At 46.9% G+C, this 26,544-nt stretch overlaps 1 protein-coding gene across 2 annotated transcripts in view; it reads right to left on the bottom strand.

The window, feature by feature from the left end:
• The window catches only part of Cad88C (cadherin 88C), a 176,444-nt gene that overhangs the window by 25,278 nt on the left and 124,622 nt on the right, over positions 1 to 26,544 (bottom strand). For both annotated transcript variants that reach the window (XM_084588982.1, XM_084588981.1), the window contains exons 3-22: positions 22,323 to 22,406; positions 21,685 to 21,836; positions 19,545 to 19,607; positions 18,583 to 18,672; positions 16,983 to 17,066; positions 15,476 to 15,601; positions 15,076 to 15,207; positions 13,640 to 13,718; positions 12,509 to 12,621; positions 11,674 to 11,871; positions 10,870 to 11,022; positions 9,861 to 10,025; positions 8,787 to 8,863; positions 7,784 to 8,036; positions 5,348 to 6,269; positions 4,603 to 4,812; positions 3,955 to 4,268; positions 3,377 to 3,502; positions 2,691 to 2,877; positions 1,080 to 1,303 (exon numbers count right to left, since the gene is read on the bottom strand). In XM_084588982.1, the coding sequence (XP_084445108.1) occupies positions 1,080 to 1,303; positions 2,691 to 2,877; positions 3,377 to 3,502; positions 3,955 to 4,268; positions 4,603 to 4,812; positions 5,348 to 6,269; positions 7,784 to 8,036; positions 8,787 to 8,863; positions 9,861 to 10,025; positions 10,870 to 11,022; positions 11,674 to 11,871; positions 12,509 to 12,621; positions 13,640 to 13,718; positions 15,076 to 15,207; positions 15,476 to 15,601; positions 16,983 to 17,066; positions 18,583 to 18,672; positions 19,545 to 19,607; positions 21,685 to 21,836; positions 22,323 to 22,406 (3,752 nt within the window). The remainder of the gene's footprint in view (positions 1 to 1,079; positions 1,304 to 2,690; positions 2,878 to 3,376; positions 3,503 to 3,954; positions 4,269 to 4,602; positions 4,813 to 5,347; positions 6,270 to 7,783; positions 8,037 to 8,786; positions 8,864 to 9,860; positions 10,026 to 10,869; positions 11,023 to 11,673; positions 11,872 to 12,508; positions 12,622 to 13,639; positions 13,719 to 15,075; positions 15,208 to 15,475; positions 15,602 to 16,982; positions 17,067 to 18,582; positions 18,673 to 19,544; positions 19,608 to 21,684; positions 21,837 to 22,322; positions 22,407 to 26,544) is intronic.

Consider the following 26,544-nt stretch of genomic DNA (forward strand, 5'->3'; position numbering starts at 1 on the left):
GACGCATGAACGGTACTTGGCGAGTGCATGGCTGAATGCAGGAACCAGCTAGGCGAATGGAAGCTGGGAAGACGCGCTGTGGCAGCAATGTGCGTCCGTAACAGCACGCAGTTAGCCTACGCTCGGTTGGCTCGGTGACGCACGGCCGATAGCCGCCGTGGGCCTCTGACTGGAGCGAAGCACGTAAACGTGAAACCGAAACTAAGTAGTCGGCCTAATGGCTCAATATCGTCAATGGGGCTGTCTGTCTGTCTTTTTTTTTTTTTTTCATACCTGCCTTTAGGCGCACATCAGAGGTTCGCGGTCGGCTTCGCCGCAAGCATTTAAGGGTTGTTTGGGGCTGTTTTGACGATCGCGTAACATGTTTATCGTAACCGGGCGTGGCCTGGCTTAATTAACCGGGTACAAGACCCGTACCATCCGTCGGGCGCCATATCCTTCCATAGGCGTTGGCCGTTACTACGTCGACAGTTAGAATTACCCGCATTTCAGAATTAAAGAGAATTTAATTAATAGCTCTTAGCTGTAAGTCTCGAAGGTCGCGCGGAAGAGAGACGAGAGAGTGGCCAGTCATAGAGCCACTTATGTTTTACCTATTCCTTCATGGCTGTCCTTGGTTTTACCTTCTCGTTTGGAGGCGACGCAGCCAACGCAGTCTCGTGACTAGACCGCGATAACGCGAGGACAATTCTCCGGACAGACACAGCGGCGCCTAGTTCGCACTATCCGTAACGGAATCGATTCGCATTCGAATTAACGGACTTCTACGAAGCTTGGTTGGGCTAAGCAGTACATTCAAATTGTACAGAAATTCGAATTATTAAAATTCGAATTGACGTGCGCTTTTGTGTCTCCCTTCCCCTCTAACTGTGTAATAATGTAATATGCAGACACAAATGTCCTAGGGGCGTTGAAAATAACAGCAAGTAAATTTGTTCAGGCATTTGGTGTTTTTTTTTTGTTTTTGTTTGTTTTCTTTTTTTTTTTTTTTGCTTTTTTTTTTTCAGAAATGCGGTTCGAGCAGCTCGGCTACTAGACATCTCATTACAATGTTGAAGGTAGGTGATAGTGGCACTCACCTCGGGAATTCGGATGGTGTGGTTCTGAGGCGGCTTGACGAACACTGGACTGTGGTCGTTGACGTCAGCCACGCAGACGCTGAATGTCTGCACCGACCACCGCGGTGGCAGGCCCTGGTCTTGCGCCCGGAGCGAAAACGTCGCGTTGCCCACGCGACCGCGCAGCGAGAAGCGGCTCGACACTCGGGCAGTGTTGTCTGGCAGGGACTCCACCTCGAACAGATCTGCGCAGCGAGAATTGGATGTGAGGGTTTCTTGCCCGATAGTTTCAGAACGTTTTCAGTCAGAGTATTAGTTTGAGAGCATGTCCAGGCGGCAGTTTTTCTTCAAGGAAACAATATGTTCGCACGTGCACAAGTTAGAACGCGTAACTAAACAATTTGAATGACACTCAAACAGGAAACAAATGGCATTCTGAAATTGCGTACAGCTACCTGTGCATTTTACTGGAATACCGGGAAAACAAGACCCAAACTATGTTTATAGAGGCAACAAATGCTGTCATTTATTATCCCTTCAGAGTCACTTTTGTATGCAGCATAAAACATCACTCTGCATTTGTTCGGCTTTTGTCGACCTAGAGAAAACAAAGAAGAATACGTCCCGCGAACCCACTTGGAAGAGAAAGTTGGAAAGAACATATGGTGTGGGTCCCACACCTTATGCTCCAACACCTATGATATTACTCTTCCTATACAATGCTGCTCTCTGATTATATTTATTTTCCTTCCTCTATTATTTTTTTTTCTTTTTTGCACTATGTCCCTCTGTAGGAGTACTGAAAAACGCTACATGCTCGGCAGAGGACATGTCGGGAAAGCGGCGTCTACATGACATTTTTGAAGGTGTCGCAAAAACAGAGATCGCGAATCCGGCCTCATGACCTTAACTCGTGTGATGCGCGAAGAAAACTAAAAATTATATTGTTTATATAGTGCCGTATAATTACATGAGTGGCTGAAATTCATATCTGCTCAAGACCCCCGTTGAATGAAAAGCCACTAGGGGACAAATTCTAGCTCTAATTGCCATTATCGAAATTCGGAAATGTGTAGGTTTATTGGGTACCTGCTTTGCCCGTAGGGTATTACAGCAGAGGGGGGGGGGGGGGGGGGGGGGATACATACGTTAACTGTGACGTTACATATTATTTCAATGCATGGTAAAAGCATCGTTCAACGGAATATACTACACAGTGCTTGATGTCAAACTGTTCCAATCTTGCACAGTTCTGATAAAAAAATAGTAACGCAAAACGTCACCACTTCAAGAAAATTCCCTGACCTTCAAATCGTGGTTTAAATCGCTTCGATTTATAATTTGGTGCCTGGATATACTTTTCGCAGTTGATGACTGTTTTAGATAATAAATGTTATGAAAATATTTTTAATCTAACATTTATTCTAGGGTCATTTAGCTCTTGCCATTTAAGTACATGAGCAGGAAGTCTGGTACAAGAGAAATCAAATGCTGCAAAAGTCTCTGTATCGCCGCTAAACGTATTTGGGCGCATTTAGTGCAGAAATGAAACGCGGATGATTAACTGAACTGCAGCTAACGAGAAACTCTATTGGGCAATGTGCGTCCTGCACTACGCGTTGACGCTCTCACCGGCTTCGTAGCCGGACTGGATGGTGAACACGATCCTGGCGTTGGGCGTCGTTGGGTCGTCAGCGTCAGTGGCCGAGGCCAGGAGCACAGTCTCGTGTGTACGGTGGAATTCAGTCACCTCGGCACAGTGCGTCTGCCGCACGAAGACAGGCGACTCATCGTTCACGTCCAGGACACGTATGCTGATCTGCAGCCGAAGAACACATTAAGGAACGCAACCGAAACTTAGCAATGTAACCATTCCTGTGCCCGCCATTAATGCAATGCTCAGCGACTGGCTTCGAAAACGGGACCAAACCACCTTAAGTTTCAAGGCAGCGGAAGGAGCTAAGAGAACACAATGTTGCAACCCACAGCAAAGCATTTGCTCCTATGTCTGATTTGGCTGATGCAGCAGGGCGACTGGGCCACTGACTCGGCTAAAGAAAGTTTGGGCTCTGTCATTTGGAGTATATTCAAAACGTAATCTTGGATTGTTTGGTGTCAATAAATATTTAACCTAGGGGAAACCGCAAGAAAATACATTGCACATCGCATATTTGCACACGCGCTGGTTGGGCCAGTAAACATTCATCCTTTTGTAGGCACCGCTAATACATCTATAGAATCGCGGACTCACAGCAGCAAATATTTTGTTTTAAAGATGACTATCTACAAGTTTAGGGCATTTGTCTTCAATATGTTACCTGTTTAAATGTCCTTCTACTTTCATCTGTCCCGAAGCCGGCTTCGTAGTTGTCCCACGCTTGAACAATCAGCGAGTACGAGGCGGTTTCTTCCCTGTCCAAAGGCATGGCAACCGTGATGACACCCTGTGTGAAAAAAAGAAAAACAAAACGGGGCGAGGGGGGGAGGGATGCAGTTTTCATGTTAACTTTTTTTTGCTTCCATAACCTTCTCTTTAGGCGGACACTATAACACGCGCGCAACTGGGCAGCCTATAATGACTGAAATTTCCATTTTACCCCTGCCGCATTTTTCGAAATATGCGGAAGTAGCTGTATGTTCTTATGGCGTCACTCGTCTGACCGATTATTCTCTGCTTAAGAACACCGTGAGTTTCTCGGGCTCTCTATCAGTACAACGAGGAAGCTTTGACAGTCTTGGAGGTGGGGTTGGGATAAACATTTGAATAAGACGTATTCAAATGTTCCAGAAGGTGCGAAGGTTGCCAACGCAACTTTGATACACTCAGCAGATCGAATGTCCCATGTGAACAAATTAGTGAGGCTAATTATATGTAGTGTTTCAGTGTTGTACTCACAGTGTCCCGGTCGATCTTGAACTTTCCGTCGGTGCCGGCGGCATCCAAAGCGTACGTGACGCGGCCATATTCTCCGACGTCGGCGTCCGCCGCCTGTACGGCAGCCACCGAAGAGCCCAGGGGCGCGTCCTCCGAGACGGCAAACTCGGACGGGCCAGGCCGGAAGATAGGGTTGTTGTCGTTCTCGTCCAACACCTGTATCTGAAGTTCGGTGGCTCCGGACAGAGGAGGCACACCCGAGTCGGTCGCCTTGAGCGTCACGTTGATCCAGCTGTGCGTCTCACGGTCGATCTTGTCCGCCACGGTCACCTCGCCTGGCAGAGGATGAGAGAGAGATATGTGCTTCACGCGTACACGCACAGCAACTGGTGTGCTTTGCAAGGCAGGATATTATGCCGTTCTCCAAGTCGAATAGAAACGCAAGCCCGGTGTCTTTTTTTCCGGAGCCCTCGGGTATTACTCCAGAGTTTTGCTGCCAACCTCATCGCCATTTATGCTAATAGTACCCCAAAGAAAAAATCTTCTCCCCGGCCAATTTTCACCTGTCGCCGAGAACTGCACATAGACGCGCGGCAACTCTGCAACTACGCGGCAGCATAAGGCACGTGGGGCTGTCAATCGCAAGCAAACACAGGAGAAAATGCGTACCTGTTTTGCGGTCGATGCCTATTAAGGTGAGGTACTCCAGCTTTCCTTCCAGGGAATAAAATACTGTCCTGTTCTTGTCGGCATCTATTGCTCTGGCAGTGACGATCGGTGCACCGATCACCGAGTTTTCAGTGACTGTCTGGCGGTAGTAGGATTTCTTGAAGCTCGGTCTGTTGTCGTTGACGTCCACGACGTTAACAGTAAGTGTCGCTGCAATGGAACGGGACAAGTACATTGTGTTTTCATGCTTCAGTGACAAGTCATATCGGGACAAAGAAGCACGCACAAGGTTTATCAGCAGCCTCGTGATGCAAGGTAATCAATTATAAAGCACGGATATCTAAAACACGAATCCAAAAATAACGTTTCTTTAGCACTGCTTCAGCCATGCTTTATTTCTAAAGTGTGAACGATATGCGTTTAGATGCTCAGCGGCTATTATTTGTGTAGCTTTCCTGTTGGTATTCTAAGCTGGATGAATCTTAAGCCAGCAGATGTGATCTCCAGTTTGTCCAGATTAATTGCCGCTGCTCAAAAAAAAACTAACGCTGAAACAGATAGTGATAATGTATGAGGACAAGGTCTGGTATATCATGCTGGCTTTCATGGCAGGTTATGCTTGACCACTCCGCGATTTCTGTGCGTTTGCATGCTTGAGATGCTTAAGCTTTTCATTATGAGGAACAGCACAAGCAAAGATCTGCTAAATAAGGTTAGCTCGGCATCAGAAATTTCTCATACGTACCAGTAGCACTTTGTCCTGGTGTTGCTGCGGCCATATCTTCGACTTTAACACACAGTTTTATAGATTCTGTTACTTCGCGGTCGATGTTCGACTTGACCATGACTTTTCCGTCGACGGTGTCGATGTCAAAGCTCTGCCCTGCGTCAAATTCACTCACGAGGACGCCGTCTTCGTTCCGGGCTTCGCTAGAGGCTCCATGGCACAAAGAGTACCTGAGCCTCGGCCGGTCGTCCTGATCGGTGGCACGAACAATGGCAACTGTATGACCCGGAACACTGTTTTCTACCAAGTTCACGGCGCCGGGCTCCTCGAACCTGGGGGCCTTGTTGTTAACGTCGATAATGGAAATGTTGACGGTTACCATCGAAGATTTCTGTTGCTCCCCAAGGCCGCCGTCCAGGGCGAGTATCTGGAGACTGTAAAGCACCGACTTGGGGAACGTCCTGTCCGGGTCCATGTTGGCACCGGGCGCCACTGAGATAACACCTGTGAGGGCGTCGATGACGAACTTATCCTGCGCACCGTTCTGAATCCGATAGACCACCTTGCTGTTGCTTGGCGAGTGGTCGCGGTCCTCGGCGACAACCCGGACGACGGCCGTGCCCTCTTGGATGTCCTCGGGAATAGACTTGGATACGAAGTCAGTAGGGAACTCGGGTGCGTGATCGTTGACGTCTTGTACGTAGACAACTACAGTGACGTTACTGGAAAGTGACGGTCTACCCATATCGTAGGCGCGAACAAGCAGGTTGAAGGTTCGGACATCACCCCTGGGTTGCGCGATCCGCTCGAAATCCAGCGGCAACCTAGGCTTGATGCGGCCCTTGACTTCATCAATGGTGAAATTGTTGTCGGGGTCGCCGTGCACAATTTGGTAGCGGACCTGGCTGTTCGGCCCGCCTGCTTGATCGGCGTCCACAGCCTGCGTAGCGATCAGCAACGTGTCAAGTCTCCCACTGCTAGAATTCAGGGTTAGACCTGAATGAAGCGATGCTCTACTACGAAGCCTTATGGCTACGTATTTCTTGTGAGACCCGATACGTTCAAAATGAAAGCTGGTTACTGCCCAAAGGTGGCATCAGCAGCGACGACGATTTATGGTGAGAACGGTGTCCGGGTGTCGTATTGCATGCTGAGGTCAGGTATAATTCTTTAATATACCCGAATGAGAAAACGTCAAATCCTATATAAACGACTATTTGAGATTGCTGAGTGTGACTCCCTAACCATGTAGGGGATTGCAGGATAACATTGCCGAAATTTCGCCGATAAGAGCTAGCAGCCTGATATAAACACTTCAATTGGTTAAGCAAAGTACGATCCGAAAATAATAAAATGGGCAGTTTAGCTCTGAGTGCATCGTTCGCACAAATAAACAGGTTCCGAGTTTTAATTATAGTTGACTGCAACCGTCCTATTCAAGAAAGGGCTCGTGCTCAACACGCTCGTGTGAATGTTCCTCGCTGCCGCTTAACGGCTGCCCAAACGAAATAACGTTTGCATTGCGGTCGTGATTGATGGTGGCCACGCATACGAGCGGCGTGAGTCATAAAAAAAAAAAAAAAGAAGGCTGCTATGGCGTGCTGAGCAAACGAATGCGTCCGCGGACGGCCGGCGATAAAAGAGTAGCCATCACTCATGTTCCTGACGGGAGGCAGCTGAAAAGTTTCTCCGCCCTCCCTTTTTAAAATTTTATTTCGTTGCGCAGAAGCAGCGAACGTTCTTCTGGCGCTTTCTCTGAGAAAATTCTTTCGTTTCTAATTGTAAAGAGGCTTCCTGTACCTGGGATCGATACTGCTTTTGGTGCTTCGATTGTTGCACTTCAGTCGTCCCGTAACCTAACCCCTCATAAGAAACTAACAAGCAATTTAAAATCCCTCATTTTCTTTTGAAGGCAGCTGCTTTCAGCGACGAAACCCTTCATAACAAATTTCTATTTTTCTGTTTCTCTCGGAATACCGATGTGACCGTGACTTATTATAGGTGGTTTGGCTTAAATAAGAATGAAAAAGTACAGCGCTATACAGTGCAGGCGCTTTGTTGGTAAGACCCAGGCAAGCTGGCTTACATTCATGCTCAGAAAAATGGCGCGAACATGCAAACGACACAACACTCGCTGGTGTTGTCATGCGCGATTAATCCCTGCGTTATTGATGTTAAATCAAATGCAGCAGCTCCGGCTGACTAGCCTCGACATCCGTGCTACACTACGCGCCCGCTTCTGTTTCATGGATTCCAAAATGCGGTCAGCAGCGTGTACAGAAACATTTGTATTTCTCCTCGGGGCAGTTTCTCAAATTATTTGTATCGTTAATCAAGGAAGGAACAACATGTGTCCGTACCAGCTAAGACAATATCGGAGGATACATTCCAACTTTGAGCAGCGAAAGCCTAGTGGCAAGTGCGAGTACTCGAACCCGGACATTTGTTACTCACCATGACGACGAGTGGAGTGCGGAAGTCCAGCGCGTTCTCGCGAATGCGGGCCTCGTAGGAAGGAAGCACAAAGGTGGGCGCGTTGTCGTTGATGTCCTCGAGCACCAGGTGCAGCTGGACGGTGTTGCGGTTGCCGCGGCCGTTCTCGTCGCGCGCCTCGACCGTGAGGAAATGCTCGGGCGCCGTCTCGCGGTCCAGGCCGTGGGCTGACGTGGCCACCACTACTTTGCCCGTCTCAGGATCCAGTCGCAGCCTGTGCCACAGGGGAACGAAAATGTAATTCATGCTGAGGCGACAGGGCGCGAAAGCAAAACAACTTGCGCTGCCACTATCAAGCGCATAAAGACACTAGAAAAACATTTTGACCGCTACAGTCACCTTCTGACAGATGGAAATTGGCTTATGGTTGCCCATAAGGCAGAAATGGGCACTTCATCGTTCTTACCGTTGCACCCGAGTGCACGCGCTAAGGTAGCTAGGACAGGCGAACGACTTTCGGCAACATGTCGCTACGCTTCCAAACTTGTACAAAACAGCATAGTAATGTAGTATAGCATATAAGATTTTTGAAGCTTAGGGCTTCGAGAATCTAATGCCTAAAGCTTCGCATGGCACACGCGTGCCTGTCACGCGAAGGTATGAATGCGCATCGCAGTTCTGAGCTTTTCCTACGCGTAATAATAATTTAAAAAATCCTGCGTTACTAAAGCACATCGAATAGGATCTTTAAAAAGTTATTAGTTTCGGCTGCACGTAGGATTCTACACAGCATCGTGACAGTCCATGGTGTTGATCAGCTCGCACGTCAAACGTGTCGTGCTCGCATTTACCGAAAGCTTGCATCTGGCGCTCACGCATAAATGACAAATGTATGGATGGGTGGCTCCAACTATGGGGACCACATTGCGCCATTCGCGTAGACTGCCGAAGCTAGTGACAGACTTTTTTTTTTTCTTTTTTTTACTGGGCATGAATTTCGGAGATACAATGAAGAATTTCTTACTTGTCCGCTATTTGACCCCGAATGCTGGTGTAACGAATACCGGCGGTGCCGTACGCTTCAGAGTCCGCATCTTCAGCCTGCAGGAGAGATGGCGGAAAATAGGCAAACACGTTTACGACAGCAGCCTCTACATATAGACTCACGAGGAAAAACTGCAATACTGACAAATGAAACAGAAAAAAAAAAGCAGCTTCTCAGTGTTGCTATGGACCAGTAACTGCACATCAGCGTCAAAAGTTTACGCGGCACGCCAGACACTCACAGACAATACCCCCCCTTCCCTTTGAAAAATTGCAGGCAGTCTGCCGTGTCCAGGCTGCATATTTTGATTTCAGGTTGCACGCAATGGCTGGAACTCAATTTTCCCTTTTAGCGACTAGCCTAGCCCGCAAACTTTTGAAACCTGGTGTCCATTTATTCGTGAGCCGCTAGAAGAACAGGAATGTTGCTGGACGAGCAGCAGTTTCTATATTTAAGCAACCAAACAGCGGCCCGTATAAATTAAAGGGAGAGAAAGAGGATAGCGAGAAGTACACAAAGGAGTAATGGTGAACAAAGACATGTTGCAGTTATTGATTTCTATTTTTATTTTATTTCATTTTTTTGCGATTGCTTTCAGCTTTTATACGTTAGCCAGAAAGGCCCCAATACTTCTTCAGTTAATTCCATGTAGTGGAGTAAACTGCAGCCTGAATTCCGGTGTTTGAAAGAAAGAAGAATATTGAATCACAAAGAGAAGAAGTTGTGATTGAAGTCGGTTATCTTTGCTACAGAGGCGACATCAAACATCGCAGATCACAAGCTCGAGATACGTTCAACCCGCTCATCCTGTTTTTGTTTTTGTTTTTTTTTTTCTTTTTTACACATCGAACATCTAGCGATCGCCATGCATGTCACACTAATGTCGGAGAGTAGTTGGAGCGGCCATGCATATTGTACCCTTCTCAATTGACATTTACGTGCACGCATTTATTTCCGGCGCTATATCCGCGCTTCTACGATACTGAAGTCGAGCGACGCGTTGCCCCTGAGTGGCGTCGTTCCTTCCGCATCCGCGCAACCGGTGGTACTCACCCTGACCACCGCGACCACAGTTCCTGCGGCCGCGTTCTCAGGAATCGCTGCCCGGTACAGATCCTCACGAAATACAGGAAAGTTGTCGTTAGCATCCTTGATGTGCACCGTCACGTCGGCCGTTGATGTCTTGGGTTGGGTGGACACCATTTCTCGGGCAACGATCTGCAAGTCACCGCAGCGAAAGCAGCCAGCTCGTTCAAATGCATCCCCACACACTGAGAATCCGGCTTCAATTCTCAAACACCGCTCTACACTCCTTTCCGACATCCCCCAATTCAAATGTTTTGAGCTATGGTTAAAACTTTCCCTTGGAAATTATTTACCAGAGGAACCAGCTTTCACATTTCTTACCGCCTCCATTCACTGCTGTTAATCGTCCAAACCCACATGTGGTGCGCAGGCAACACGAATTCGCAAAGCCAGCCACGCTAAGCGTAGTCGCGTTGTTCGTCTAGCCCACCTATGTTACGAGCTGTAACATATTGTCTAGAAACGTTTGACTGCATGAAATCGAAGTCTTCAAGATAGCCCATAAACAATGCGCCATCGCGAAGTGTGGTTTACTGTTTTTAATTAAATATTGATAACAGTTTTGTTCTTAGCACATACACTGTCATATGTTCTCCATACAAAATTTCTGTGCTTTGACTGCATGCCTCCCTCGTTATATGCATATTTAGATAGCTCTGAAGTATCCCAATAGGGCAAGAAAACCGCTTCCGAGCTTTCCGTCCGACAGTGGTAGCCAGCACAGCACACACAGGGGGGAAAGCTTCGAAGTGGATCCATCTAGCGCATGTCACATCACATTTCTGCCTCCACAGTTGTTAACCTCGCCGTTCTGCGGATTGCTTTCCTATCCGGAGATAAACGGGTACCCTGAGCAAACGACGACTTTCTGTCGGCAAGTCACTTTTGGCCTAACGATACTCAACACCATCCGCGCGCAAAACAAAGGATGGCAAAAAAAAAAAAAAGAAAAAAAAAGATTGTGCAATACGAATACCTTGAAGTTCATAACCTTGACTCTTTCGTAGTCTAAGTAATCCGGATTTTTAACTCGAATCATGAATGAAGCTTCGTTGACGCCAATGGCTGGCGTTACGTCAAAGACACTGTTGTCGTCTTGAAGGAACAGTTGGAAAGTACCGTTGCTTCCCTGCAAGGAAACGGAAAGCGCCATTAGGTCAAGCAGTGCAAACCTGGAGAACGTAGCCCTTGCGCTCTGCATTAAACACATCTCATGGATAAAATATGTGCGCCGCTGACATAGTTGCGCTTTTGGAGTTTTCAATGCGCTATTTTTAATCTCAGCTTACAACCTCATCTGGCAAGCGAATTTCTTCCGAAGGTGAGAAACGGAACGCCTAAGCTTTAGACCTCCTGCACGTGCAACACCTTTACTTTTTTTTTATTACGTGCTAAGTACACTGCACTTAAGTACATTTCAGAAAAGGCAGACATGATGCACCAACTGATACCGTGACCGTAGACTTCGATGCGTCCAAACTAACACTGTTCCTGTTTAAGCAGTACCATATTCGAGAAACAGCTACGAACTCTGCAATATACGCACAACGGCAAATCGGTGTAAATGAACGTGCAAACAAACAGGTTTGGCGCACGTGGTATTTACGGAAGAGGCATCCACATGCTGCGATTTCCTATGGACCAGCGTCAAGAAACAACGCGACTTGTCGCAAGGTTGCCCCTACATCCCAAATTGAAACAGTGCACTACGTTTCCCAGATCGCTGGACGGCATGCGGTACTCCGGCTAGCTCACCGCAAACCGCATGATGTAAACGCACCTGGTCGTGGTCGAAGACCTCCGGCACGCTTTCCCCGACAAAGTTCACGGGAACGTTGATCTGGGCATTCTCGTTGATTTCGGCTATGTAGCGCCGGCTGCGGAACGCCGGCTCCTCATCATTAACGTCGGTTAGCAGTACCGTCACCTCAGTCTGAGTGCTTGGCGCCGGCTTCACATGTGACGACACCTCTTGCGCCTGTGAAATTGCAAGTACCACGTGTAAAGGTAAAAATGGCAACGACCGAATAAACTCATCCGCACATTGGTAAACATGTACATTTGTACACCTTCGGGAGTTGCACATTAAAAAAGATTACACTGTAAAGCCAATTCAAGGGTTTTGCATTAATTTGGTGCCACGCAAGGCTACTGGAAGAAAAAAACCTGGAAGGTTGTTTGGTAGAGATTGTTAGTGAACTTTCGTAGGGAAGCCGAAACGTGTTGATTCTTGATCCAAACTTTAGGTCGGTGATTCTTTCGTTGTTGAAATGAAGATTGATTGGAATGTATGTTTACTTTGCTGGAAGTTTTCACTTTGACTTCAGTGCATCTGTGTTATGGGTAATCAAGCTGACGCTGCTGAAACAGGTAACTGGTCTTACATATCCCATAGATCAATTCTCTCTCTGTGGCAAGCTTTTTAAAGGCAACACTGACTGCACAAAGAAAAGCTGCGTGCATCATGGTCGAGACATGGACGGTTAAAGCATCAGCTGCTTACAAGATTCCAAGGCGGCATAGGTGCATGGCATGATTTAGAGCTGCGTACAGGCAAGGTGCGCTTCTACGCAGTTCATCAATCAAGTGAAGAAAAATACTGATGTGAACTATACCTGTACGAGTAGAATAAAGGCTCCGTTCCTGTTTTCGGTAGCTTCCCTGTCGAGGCGGCCTTTAACTGACACGACGCCCATGTCACGATCGATAGCGAACAGTCCGTTTCCACCTGGTGCGAAAAGAACGTGGTGTTAGTTGCCGTTTAATTCTCTGTTCGTAATACAATCCGTCACACAGTGGACCACCGCTTGAACAAAGTCGCTTTGGCCAACTTTTCAAATAAAGTAATTTTCGAGAGAACCACCCGCCGAGACGCCATTTCATTCGAGCACATGAGTTACAGCTGCACTAAGTTCAGGGAAATGCAACTTCCATTTCATTGAACAGTAAAATATTGCTTCGCGCTCAGACTGCGTCATTTCGATGGACATGTAGCAACCTTCGTTCGCGACACTGCGGACGCTACAGCTTCGAAACTGCACATCTTGCAAACCTTAGCAGCGCCGTAATTTCGGTTGCGAAAATCGGGGATTTCATACGTGCTCTAGGCGATGCGGCTGCGCAGTTACGCCGTGGGGCTCTGTATTAGCTCGCGCATTTGTCTTATTCGTTGGCATCGCAGTCGTAGCTGCAGCCAAATAGCAGTCGCACTTAACGGAGCGATGCAAAAGCGTTTATTTCTTTAGAAACAGAATACTTTGTTTTTGTTTTTCAATTCGAGTATTATATGACAAAGGTAAGTAAAAAATCATTGCAGTTCGTCGTAAGAGCTGAGCACAAAATTTCAAGCGTAGGGTTTTCGTGAAAAGCCCAGAGACATAAATGCCTTTAGAATCCATTTCAATGTTACTTTTGCTCGTATAAGTTGGTCACTGCGTTCTATTTTAATTCAGCACGCTTTCACTCAATTGAACAATTCCATAGGTCCCCCGAAGTTCATTGAATTTTATTTCGTGTAAATACCAGTGCCGCACCAGTACGATTCACACACAATTTGATTTCATTTCGGCAGTTCGTCAACGAATATGCGGCAATAATGTAAAAGTAAACGCAGCCGACAGTTCAAATCGTGTTCTCGAAAGAATTTCCCATATTTTCATTGTTTATAACAACAGGCATATATGTCAGCTCGCGACTGTAACGGACAGCTGCGCAAGGCTTGAGGTTCTTAATAGCTTCGGAGTTACCTGAGATGATGCTGTAGTGTATGGCGTTGTTCACCCCACGGTCGCCGTCCATGGCCTTCACCGTGAGCACAACAGAGTTCTTTGGTGAGAAAAAAAAATGAAAAAAAAAATAAATTTGCGGTACACTTGAGCTCCACGTTAAAGGGCAACTCCGGTGCCTTTTTCATTTTCAGTTTCTAATTGCATTAAATTCCCCGGTGTGTCCTGATTCCAACACAAAAAGCCGCTTTTCGTAATTCCAAGTAGAACTTTTTTTAAAAAGGCAAAACAGCAAACTGAAGCCGACACTGCTTTCATGGCCAGAAACGACGTTCCAGTTGACGAAACAGTGACGTTATATACAGCATTGGAAAAACGCTCGCACGTACGTTGGATGGTGGAAACAAAGTATCGAAATCATCACGCAGTACATGAAATGTCTTAGATAGGCTAATAGAGCCCTCGAAATTTCATGATCATACGGCGAGTGGACAGTAGCGCGGGTATAATGTTTGTGACGTCACAATCGCAGTGTTGCCGACAGAAATCCTGTCAACTGACGTCACGGAAACTGCACATTTCAAAATTTTTTTGCGTCCGAATGGATTGTGGCACGGAGCCCAAATCTGACAGAATGCGTCAGGGCAGACAAGAAAACTTGCAGTAAAATTTTTTACCAGAATATTAGAATGTCCGGAGTTGCCCTCTAAGGGTGTGATGCCACAGCGTTAATGGCTACCGTCTGCCGGCTCTCCTTGTTAATCCTCGTTCGCGTGCATGCAATTTTCTACTCGCTTAGCACTGATACTTCATTTTGTGTCTATCTTTCCCGACACTCACTCATTAGCATGCTTTCGTAAGATACTACATTACGTCAAAGACCACCCGACGTGGATCATGGATAAACATCCCCGCTTTGACTAAGGCGTACGAAAGTGCCTTCGCGGCTCAGGGGCAACGTGTCTGATTCGGGGATCCAAGGGCCCTGGAGGGTTGGATTCCCATCTCACCCTCCCATCTCAGTGGCGAAGCCCGAGTTAAGAGCGCCTGCCAATTCGGTCACGTCATGCGGTCATGTGGCGTAAGAAAAACCACTGGTGAATCAGTGCACGGCCGCGTCACCTGTCAATTACCACCTGTCAACATGGCCGTAATTTGTTTCGCTCACAACGCCGACAATAACGGATTTCCTGGAGAACGGGGGCGTCTGTGAGAAATAAGTCGGCGCAAAGCAAGTCAGACTGCAAACTGGACACATGTAATGTAACGCCGCACACAGGCGGCTGCGCATATCTCTCCTCTATGTGACATTTAAAAGCGAAAAGCTCCGCAAAGTAGACGAATTCAGTCGTCTTTCCCTTTCGAATACGATTACAAGCGACCGTGTGCTATGCGCGTTGGACCGTATAGCTCCCACAGCACAGACCACTCTTTCCAGTAACAGGCGCTGTACTCACCAGGGGCAGGTCCTCTGATATCCTGGTGACAGAGGGCACTTGGGTGAAGATGGGCGGCTGATCTTCAACGTCGTCCACCTTGACAAGCACCACGGCCGTGGCCGTGTGCCGAGGACCCGAGTTGGCACGGTCCTGCAACGATCGCGGAATTGCAGTTAGGCGAACGGAAGGGCGATATTTATGTCGGTGATAGCAAAGCTCGTTTGCCGCCGTATAAGGAGCGCCAGTAGCGCAAACGCGCAGCAATGCTAGTGGCACTTATTTCAATGTATGTCTTAGCATTTCAGTCTCAGGATGTATATTAAATAAACGTGCCTAAAATCACATCGTTTAGGCATGAGTGACATGACATCTGTGTTCCCAATTCCAGCGGAACCAACAAAGCATAAAAAAGCCTTACAATGGCAAGAACACGCAGTTCATAGACGAACTTGCGCTCATAGTCGAGTGGCCCGATAAGGGAGATGATGCCTTTTCCTTTATCTTGCTGCACCGAGAATGTCGATGTCGTTTCGGAGTCCGTGTTCTAATGGGGAGAAGAAAGACCAAAGCAACAGCAATGAAAATTTAGACCGGCAATATTTGTTCGTGAATAATTACAAAACTTCTATCGCCTTCAGGGAAACTGAAGCAGTTATAGAATTCAACTAAATTAAAGGAGTTCAGTTTGTCAAGTGTGAGGTTAAATCATGCCAAGCTGGTTTGTGCCAGCATTTAAATTGACGACGTAATCGCTCAATAAAACTATTTCGGCATTCAGGCTTCTCTGCAGTACACGGTGACGAGTAGGGGCGCCAGTGATGACGTCATCTGTAGAGCTGATGCATTTCCAACGGAGAAACGTTTGCTTAGAGGAAAAAAAACCAACGCCAACGAAGTTGAAGGTCGCGGTGCGCTGTTTGGCGGCGTCGGACGACTCACAGAAAGGTTTGGGCGAAAGCTGTTGAAATTCGGAACATAACTCATAATAACGTCATCGTCTGGTTTCTCCGCACTGCTGCCATGCTTTGAGAAAAAGCCTGAGCACGGTCGCGATTTATATAGTAGATATATTATATAGTAGCGCGAAACCACTTCGCGAGCCTAATCTACAAGTTTCATATATCCTAATGAATATATCTCAGATAATTGTTAATAAAGCATTTCAGCTTCCCTTTAAATATTAAGGCTGCTACCCTAAAGTACGCCATGTTTTGTAGAAGGAGGGAAAGCAATTGTTCGCGTCATTGCCATAGCTCAAATTAGACCCAAAATAAAGGTGAGAAGCGTGAGTTAGCTATTCTTCCTCTTAAATATTCATTTACATACAATGTGCATGGAACATTCCGTAAGCTGCATGTAATAACTGTAATTAACAAATAGCTCGCCGGCCCGTTTCGGATTGCGATGCTGTCCCCGCTTAAGGTAAAGTATATTTACTATTAAGAGTTCAAGCTGTTATCTGCAGTCGACATTATGATATTGACCACAATAAAGACTAATATAGTAGGGTACAGATGTAACCTAATTCACTCCATAAAGCGGTATTCTGCTGTTTTTGGCTCTGGCTTGTGGGTACTTCTGCGCGAAAGTTAGCAGGTCCAGTCACACTTGCCTTACAGTATGAAAGGCGCGCAGTGAAGTGAAGAAAGGTTGCCGCGACTGCCGGAGTTCGAGCTATGATGCTAGTATTCGCGCGTAGGTAGCATGGTCGATGCGGTTGAACAGTGATTGTACCTGAGATCGGCATCTTAGGCCGGGTATTGTTCCCCGTGCTCCACAGCGCAGCACTCGCGCTCTTCTTACTGGGTTAGCATATTATATGAATAACGCGTGGCCGATAATCTCAGAATAGTGGGGATACTCGTATCTCGTTTTCAAAAGACGGTCGCGATAGTCGATTTGAAAGAGGTAATATTACGACTCACTTGTAATTGATAAATAACTTGTCCGAAAGGGCCTTGGTCGCGATCAATAGCTTCAACTGTGTCGATGACGTGTGGTAAGGCGTCCTGTGAAGAAAAAGGGGCATCTTTTGAGCAAACACGCACTTTATTGGCACAAGAAATTTTATCACGAGCTGCAATGCATTGTGTTCATCATTGCAAACAGAAACGTACGGACATGAAAAGGTGAGGAAAGAGAAGGGTCACAGGGAAGAAAGAATACTTAAGTACTTATGCACTGACGCAAAAGAAGACGGAACTTAGTCGCGGCTGATGCTTTCTCAGAAGAATGTCACTTAGTTGTGAAGTTTAGCCTTCTGCTCTTTCTCCTTTAATCACGGCTTGGGGTGTGCTGCAGTCGCTACGTGACTTCTAAACGTGAAGTACGCTGGATCGAGCGTATAGTGATTTACGATAAAAAAAAAAAAAACAATAACAAAAAGGAGTTATTTATTGATGATAAAACGCACTTTTTCAGCTTACTTTAAAGTTAAGCTAATATTTTCGAAAAAAAAGAGAAAAACGTTATAAACAGTTTAAAAACCAAACATTTACTGTAAGCGCTTCTCTAGAATAAGCACCTACATAATTACATGTAATTGTCTGACAACCAACTAGTTCAGCAGTTTACTATCTTAAAGGAATAAAACCGGATATCCTCAAATTTTCGTTTTCAACTTTGGTGCACTGGAAAAATAGCTTTTCTAAATGTCTTAAATTTGGATAGAAATCAACTTTAACCTTACCTTCAAGAAAACTCTTCGGGGTGCAAGAAATGATTAAAAACGAAGAGCCCTTATACCACAGTAAATATCGAGCGAAATATTGTCATAATACATGCCATAATATAAACACGAAGTAACTGGTCATAAACATTCTGTCAGGCTGAATGAAACGCCTAAAGATTTGTATTTTCACAGCGACGAGTTAATCTAATCTACCTGATGCTACTTGGAGAGGTAATTCGAAGACCTGTGCCCAGAGAAACGTTATTAATACCAAGTGTATTTAAGAATTTTCAGATTGCATGTCGTGTGACTCTAAACTATGAAATTAGGCGCGGAAATTAAATTACATGGGGCGCAAAACAAAACACAACTTGTTTAAGACTCATTCAAAATAAGGCTATAAAGTTATCCACATGGCATCCCCCTGGTAGTACGCAATAAAAAGTACTCGTTTTGTTTGGACTTGCTATTTATGCCATGTCACTGCCGCCAATAATCATAAAATTATCAATGGCGCACATAATTTATGGAAAATAGTTCCCATGCCCGTGTACGAGAATAGTTTCACATCGGTTTCCAGATCTGATAAGCCTCACTAGACGTGAATGTTTAATTCGACATATTGATAACCAATTTTGAGGCAAGTCCGTACGAACTTCAATGCGAATCCCAGATTGCCCCGATTACAGCTTCGCTATTAAATTAATAAACGGCCTAATGCATTATTTATGGCTTGTAATAGGTGTTCATCTATACGGCTATCAGGGCGAAGCCGTCGCACACGTATACAGCCAGCACAACCACTGCAATGGACTCAGAAACGGACGACATTAAAGAACGTAAACAAAACGTACCTCTGGAACTGTGATGGTACTCCTGTACTGCTTGAATACTGGTTCATTATCATTGACGTCATCGACAATTATCAACATAGTTTGTGTGATCTGCAGCAGAAAAAAGAACGTCAACAAACATCACAAAGAATTCCTGATTCAAGCTCTATCTTCTGCAGTGCATATGTTTGTAAAGAGTGATAAGTAACAATAGTAGAGAGTTAGAGCGCACAGCATATAACCTGTATAACATATATAGAAAGAATAACAATGCTGGAGAGTTGTGCACAGAATATAACCTGCACTCCACCGAGTGCTACATTTTTACGATTGCGTGATTGCTTTGCTAAGTGAGCAGGTTTCTCAAGTGGTTTAAATATAGTATCCATTATTCTTCCTCCTCAATGTAGGTATGCTTTCTTGCGAGCTCATTGCCCCCGCCATCCGTTTTCAAATAGTAACTCGCCTGAAGCAAAGCAGCCACCTTTCAACCGCATCCCAGTTTACCCTAATAGCCAAGGGGCCATTCCTTATATTACCGTACAAAATAAATAAAGGCACGAAGCAAAGAGCTTTCGAAACAAGCAAGCAAAGCGGGTGACTCGTCTCCGCACGGCTCCTCGGAGGCGAGCCAGTTTCGTGACAGCGCGTGCCCATACGGCGAGCGCCAGTGAAACTGGTTCCCCGCACAGCAGTCCACCGGTTTCATGCACGCCATAAACGAACGCTTTCGGGATGATACTCGAACATGCAGGGAGTGGGTAAGCAGGGGTACCGGGAAAGGGGGAGGGGGAGGCAGAGTAGGCCTTGTATACACGCATGTGGCGCTTGTCGGCGTAACGAGGCATGATTTGCATGCTTGCCCTACGACGCACAGGCTGCGTAGACGTGAGTGCGCCCGTAAGCCTCGTTTATAACGGTACAAGAAACGGGGGGAGGGGGAGTAGAGGGGGGATGAGGAGGGGTTGTGGTGGCGGACTTACGTATTGGCCTTCGGGCAAGCGCCCGTCCGTGAGAGTGAGCACTATGGTGTGCGAGTCCTTCACCTGCAAAAGGAGAACGGCGCCGGCCGGCCGCAGAGAATGATGACAGGGGCTTGGATACGGATGTACGCGTGTGCATGCGCGATTTTGTTATGCTATTGAGCTGGCGCCGTGCCGCCATGTTTAGCGGCAAGGCGCCTCCAGGAAGAACGAGGGAATAGCGGCTAACTGTAACAAATGCGACCCTCAAGCCGACATCCCTGTGCCGCCCACTGAAGCCGAGCGTTCAAGACAGAAGCACCCGTCGAACTGTTGCGGCGCCTCATGTGTATAGAGCCAAGGCACGCGGGGCCTCGCAATCGATTCGACCATCTGCTCCTATAGGAAAGTGCTCGTTTCCGAAGAGCGACCTATTTGCCTGGCACGGTTTGAACAAAGTAATACCCCCCGCGACCTGGTCGCGCGTTTCGAACGAAAAGCGCCCTTCGTGACAAGCCTCATTGTACGGCTGTTACGCCAAGTAAGCTCTGCGTGCGCGATAAACGCTCGGTACTTACCCTATTCCGTGTGTACCCTATCATCTCTAGTTAAAAGTGCCAGGTTTTCCGTGCTTCTTGCATTGCAACGTCGGTGTTAGTCAACTGAAATACCTCGCCTGCTTCTGTCCGTATTTTCGTGAAGTTCGCTAATATTCCAAGTAGCCACTGCGTCTAAGTTCCAGGCGCACTTCATAAATCGCGAAAACTGTGATATGTTTTATTATATCTCGTTTAGCAAACGTTTATTTATCTTTTCTTGCCACAATTGCAAGAACTCGACTAGTTACGCTCCTTCCTTTCTACGTAATTTCATTTGCATGGAATCATTACGCGTTTTTATGTAATAAATTTCCAAGTACCTCTCGCGAAGGTTCAATGCACCACCAAAATCTGCTCACACCAATGCTCTGCTTAGCTAATCTTTGATCGACACCCTTTCCTACTATATATACTTAAAAAGTATATATATATATATATATATATATATATATATATATATATATATATATATATATATATATATATATATATATATATATATATATATATATATATATATATATATATATATATATATATATATATATCGCAGCCAAGGGAGGCGTCATGGCGCGCGCGAGAAATATGGGCTGCGCGCGTGTACCGTACGAGCCGCTCTCGGTGGACCCGTGGAAATCTCGCGATACGATCGCGAAAGGTCAGCTGAAAATCCGTTGAACGTGGCAAGATCTGCGCTCCAGATCTGCTGCCGTTATTGAGCCTCTATTTTACACGGCGCTGCAACTTCCTGTACAGAAACGATGGTACGTTCTGCACACACGGAGCGCGCCAGCGGGTAATCCTCCCCACCGCGACGCGGACCAGATCTCTGTTCCACGGGGCAGGCGGTCGCAGCTCGATGTTACTCGCTCAGTATAGGTCAACGCAGCACGGCGAACCTTTCTGGCGCAGACCGTTCACTCGCAACAGAAAAGAAAAAAAAAACTGAGCTGTAAATTATTTTCTATGCACAAATTTCGCACACACTTGGATAAGTGATATTTGATAACTTTGTAGTCATACGACTGAGCTTGAGTGAATACAAATGAGTAATTACTTACTCTCCTGCTGAAAATCCACTCCTCCTTCAGGTTTTTTTTTTGTTTGTTTTTTTTTTCCGAAAGCTCGTTAGACTAACACATCTATGACTTTGGTAAGTAAAGAGACAATAAAATAAGACAGAGGAGCAAAGCAGCTTCGCTGGCCATTGCATTCACACAATACGACCATCGTCTTCATCTATTTCATCTGTGCGCCATCTCGCAAGTATGCAGAAAATTTCACAAAAATGCGGCTGATTTAAAAAAACAATTTAAATTGTCATTGACGCAAAATATCGCATGTTGCCGCATTGCAAACTGATAATAGTAATTAAGTGACTGGGATGTTTCTTTTTCTGCTCGCCGCTCGTTAGTGCCGGCAGTCTTTCACTCAATATACGCTCACGCCCTAAAAAAAATAAAATAAAAAAAGCATCATTGCAGGTTGGCAGCGTCAGAGGAGGTACACTCGCTGCCCATCGGGTGGAATTGGTGATACGGATCGGAGGGCACCTGGCTCACCTCTCTGTCCAGCTCGTGTCGCAGGAAAACGTCGGCCTCGGTGGCGCTGACCCGGTCGAAGCGCAAAATCTCGGGCCCCTCGGGACCCTGCGCCCCGAATGTGAGCGTGTCGCCGTCCGCATCTTCGCCCCGAAGCCGATACAAGGGCTGGCCTGCAACCCCAACCGCCACGGTGGGAAAACGACAGTTACGCCTCCGCTCGCCAAGGCCAGATATAGATTGCCCGGGGATAAGCAGCATAGTACTCGTGGTTGGAGGGAGCCGATATATATATATATATATATATATACATAAAAACTCAACAAATTCGTCGCCGTTTCAGGGGCCACCCAAGACCGCACGATCTACGGAAACGGGACTCTAACGCTGGTGGCCCCGTTCTTCTTTTTCCCCGGACCTAAATGCGCTGCTGCACTCGCTGCGTGGTGCCATGAGGCGGTAATGCTGCGTGCAAGGAAGCAAGGCCTAATAAACCCCCCACTGTTTTAATCTGCTTTGTCCCGGTACAAAAATTGCTTGTAACAGTAAGCTGAATATGGTAACTCTCCCTTTTCTTATGTGAGCCAGGGGAGCACATGATACTCTGACAAACGTTCTACTTTATGGAGCGCTGGCACTAAGCGACCCGTAGTACTTACCTAGGCTTCCCGGTCCTTCCTTGATCCTGACTACGATCTCGCTGATGCCTCCCAAGGAGAACCTTGGAAATATGTTGCTCCCACCTGGGTAAAGAAGAGAATAAAGAAGTTGCGGAAAGTCTATTCATGGTGACGACCTCCTTTGTGCCGCTTATTCGATTTGATATGTGTCGGCAATTGAGCATCTTAGCATCATCACTTCAAAGACAAAGCTTGCAGCCAGTCTGACTTTACTTACTCATCTCAGCCCGCTACACATGTTAAATGAGTTTAATTTTTTTTTTTCAATAATTTCTAGAGCAGGGTGCCTAAACAATTACTTTTGTTTAATTATTTCAAGTCACTCGGGTCAATTGGACAATGAGTAAATCAACGAAGCCATTGATTAAACTGTTAATAAAATAAACGGCGGCGTAAACCAGGATGAAAATATTGATGGAGACACATTCTATAGTCACTTCATTTTGTGTTCAAATTTTATAAGCGTCTGCTGACCGCAATCGAAGCGAAGAGTGGCGCTACGCTTTCATTTCATTGTTGTCTTGAATTAGCTAGGATTCGTCGTATCAAAACCACTTTACCTGAAAAGTATGCCAGTCCGGATCATGAGTTGCACATCAATGTCACAGTATATGTACCCTTTTTTTTTTTTGCTTATTTACTAATGATTAGCCGCAATCGTTTTCACTCACCACGTAAATTTCTGGCTGACGCCAATTAACTCCAAAGTCTTATTAATTATTTGCGCGGCTATTAAATTAGCCGCCCGACAAGGTGCGACGACAGGCGCCAGACAACGTTATGAAAGCGCCATGGGGTCTCCGCTTTTCTCTGGACACATATTTAAAGCCGTACAGAAATCACACACCGCGAAGAATGTCATCGGCAATTCACAACATTGAGTGACAGCTCTGGCACCCCTGCACCTGCGCCGAACAATGTGCAATCTAATCAGTAATTCAGTTGCTCTCGCACTCTCTCTCTCTCTTGTGAACACGACAAGGTCTGCAACAGGACACCAGCGTGGGAAGGACGCAACGTAATAAATGCAAGGAGCTAACGGAGGTGGAACAAAGGGCAGACGCCTGGCGAGAAGCGTGCGCTTCACTGGCGTTGAAAATTCAAGGAAGAACAATGGGAGCAGTGAAAGAAGGGGCACGTCCATAAGCGGCAAGCGTCGTCGTGAGGCCGGAACAACAATGGAAAGAACGTCGAAAAGACGAAAAGACGGCGAGACAGCGCAGCATTCGTAACAAAAACTCGTTACGTTCGGAATACCTGACGCAATCTTTTGGCTGCCTGCCTCGACTGCCGCCTGGAAGCGTAGGTAAAGGCCAAGGCCGGGTGCTTTCTGGGAAGTTTAGAGGATAATGGGGGAGGTATATTTTTAAGCTATTTCACACTTTTCAATAAGGAGTGTTCGAAACTGTCACCTGCACGTGGCTGTTTAAAACTACCAGCTGTCGTCGGTAAATATTGTTCTTTTGTCATGCGCTATAGTCTACAGCAGTCAGGGAGGAACAAGACGTTTACACCACTGTTATGAGTAGTTTCCCTCGCTGTCGGTGACATCCGCAGTGAATGCACCGTTTACGAGCATCGTTATTTGCGTTCAGAAATAAGGAATTGCAGCACGACTCTGTCATTATTTCCCGCCCTCCATACTACTCTGGCAACCCCAACTACTGTCCCAGTGGTGGTAATCTGGAGCTGCATTCCAAAAATAATTTTTTCAGGAGCCGCTCGTGATAGGCGTCGTTGAATGGCTCGTTGTTGCCAAGAGTGTTCGCTGACCCGGACATGGAACCAGCAAGAGAATGGTGCCAAAACGAACTGAGGCAGCATCCCCCACCCCCCCTCCTCACAAGACACTACTGTTTCTTTATTGGGCACTTTCATAACCTGCTCAAGAGCCTGACAAGCAAAGAAACGGCTCGGCGCGTGGAACGACTAACAGCATTTCTGAGGGTCTTGTTGGGAACTGTTAGCCAACACTCATAGTGAGCTGAGCGATGATGAGATCAGTGGCCCGCTTGCGCCAGAGCACCGGGCGGCTGAACTCGTTAGGCGCTCCGTGTTTCTTGAGCGAATACTTTCGGCGCAGTACACGACGAGGAGCAGCACACTAGAGTGCGTCCTGCAGAGTGGCAGGAAGCGGCCTGCGAGAGCCCACGTCAGACAAACACGCTCCCGGTGCGCGCGGGGCGGATGAGGGCACGGACGCAGCAGCGGGCGCGCGCATCGCTGTTCCTGACCCGACCAGGCGGGGGCCACACCGACCAGGGAGCATGTGCTGCTGACGCATCCCATTCTCAGGGCGACCACGTCAGCCCACGATAGCGCAAGCGAAGGAAAAAAAAGAAAGAAATGAAAGGGGGTGCTTACCGCGGCTGCATGAAATCGACAAGAACGTTCCTTTTTTTTTTTGTGTGTGTGTGTGTGTGTGTGTGTGCGTGTGTGTGTGTGTGTGTGTGTGTGTGTTTGTGTGCGTGTGCGTGTGCGTGTGCGTGTGCGTGTGCGTGTGCGTGCGTGTGTGTGTGTGTGTGTGTGTGTGTGTGTGTGTGTGTGTGTGTGTGTGTGTGTGTGTGTGTGTGTGTGTGTGTGTGTGTGTGTGTGTGTGTGTGTGTGTGTGTGTGTGTGTGTGTGTGTGTGTGTGTGTGTGTGTGTGTGTGTGTGTGTGTGTGTGTGTGTGTGTGTGTGTGTGGCGTTGTTCTGATGAACGAACCGCAAGGAGCGCGAAAATAGCCAACTGACTATCAATGGCTGAAACCGCCTGTTAAAAGCCTCACTCTCCCGTACGCTACCAGTTGCATAGTCACGTGAGAACGTTCCAGGTGAGCGTGAAGTTGCAGAGATGCAATTTTTGAGCGAGATGAATGCGCTGCGTGAGTGTGATGGAAGCACGCGTGACCTCCGAATGGAGAGCCCGCAGGGCGCATTTCCAAGCCCTCTCTCCCTACATGTTTAATAGACAGAAATCGCTCGAGCACGACATTTTCAGTTCTACTGACTGCGGTTGAATGAGAAAAAAAAAAAGACAATATGGAGCATTCAGTTACGGCGTCTTTCACGGGCTGTGGCTGCTTTGGGAACGGCAGAGTCGGTCGGAACATTAGTGGGTTAAACAGCGCATAATGCCCGTGAAGTAGCACGCGTAACGGTTCGCTAACTACGTTTTAGGATCAACCGCGTTAGGACGCGGGCGCTCCAAGTTTCGTAACGTGTTTCGCAGCCAGTCACACAGCTAGCAGAACGCGAATATGAGCCACGCAGACGCCGCTGTCTCATTCGTCCGCCCATGCACGCACCTGTCTGCCCACGCACCCTGAATATGTAAACGGTGCTGAAAAAACGAACCGCGGGCGCTTGGCGGATAACGCCTGCATAACAGACAAGCATGCACGTTTTCTTGGCGCATACGAGTAGCATACTCAGTCCCTCACTGCAGAGGCGCACCATTTTCAAGCGTTTCCGATGGCAGTAACTGCGGGCTTAGATTTTTCGGGCAAGAGCCGGAGGGCAAGATACACACACACACAACTAGACACAAGGAAGCGTGCTTCCCCGTGACTGAAGTCTGAACATGACGCTCTCTCTTCAGCTGCTATCAGCCGGTTGCGTGGTGTATACGGCTTTAGTGCAGCAAATACTGTGGCCCGTGGTTTCACCAAAGTAGTCACGTCGCGCAAAGAAAACTAGCAGAGTCTTCCTGTCGGTCATCTAATGCGCGAGAGCACTTTTCGTATTTGCATTGAATTTTTAGTTTTTAGACCCTTGATGTGTAAGGGCTTTAAATGTTCCAATTTGAAAGTTGTATAGCATCAACAGCAAAGCCGATCATCGCAAACACCTGGAGCGTTGCCTTAAGTACTGCTCTTTGTATACCCTCTTCTGAAAGTATATACTAATTAACCTTTGAGTCTGGATTAAGTGCGGGCCCATTGCGCCCGTGATCGTTCACGACAGCACCTTACTATGATGGCTACCAGCGCACGCTTTTCAAAGCAATCGCTCGTGATACACACACGTACGGATATTCGCGTGGTCTGGTAGATGGGAAAATTCTGGCGCTCTTAAAGTGCTGGCATAAAGGAGACAGAACTTGTTGTTTCTTTCAACGCGTTACTATTGCGTAATTGGCAACTTCCGCGGAGTTTCGAGTAAGAAATAAATATATTTTTTAATCATACTTAACCATCTTGTCATAGAACAGAACAGACTC

This window comes from Amblyomma maculatum, chromosome 1 (genome assembly GCF_055883805.1).
Source record: "Amblyomma maculatum isolate TAMU_Amacu chromosome 1, ASM5588380v1, whole genome shotgun sequence".
Lineage (NCBI taxonomy): Eukaryota > Metazoa > Arthropoda > Arachnida > Ixodida > Ixodidae > Amblyomma > Amblyomma maculatum.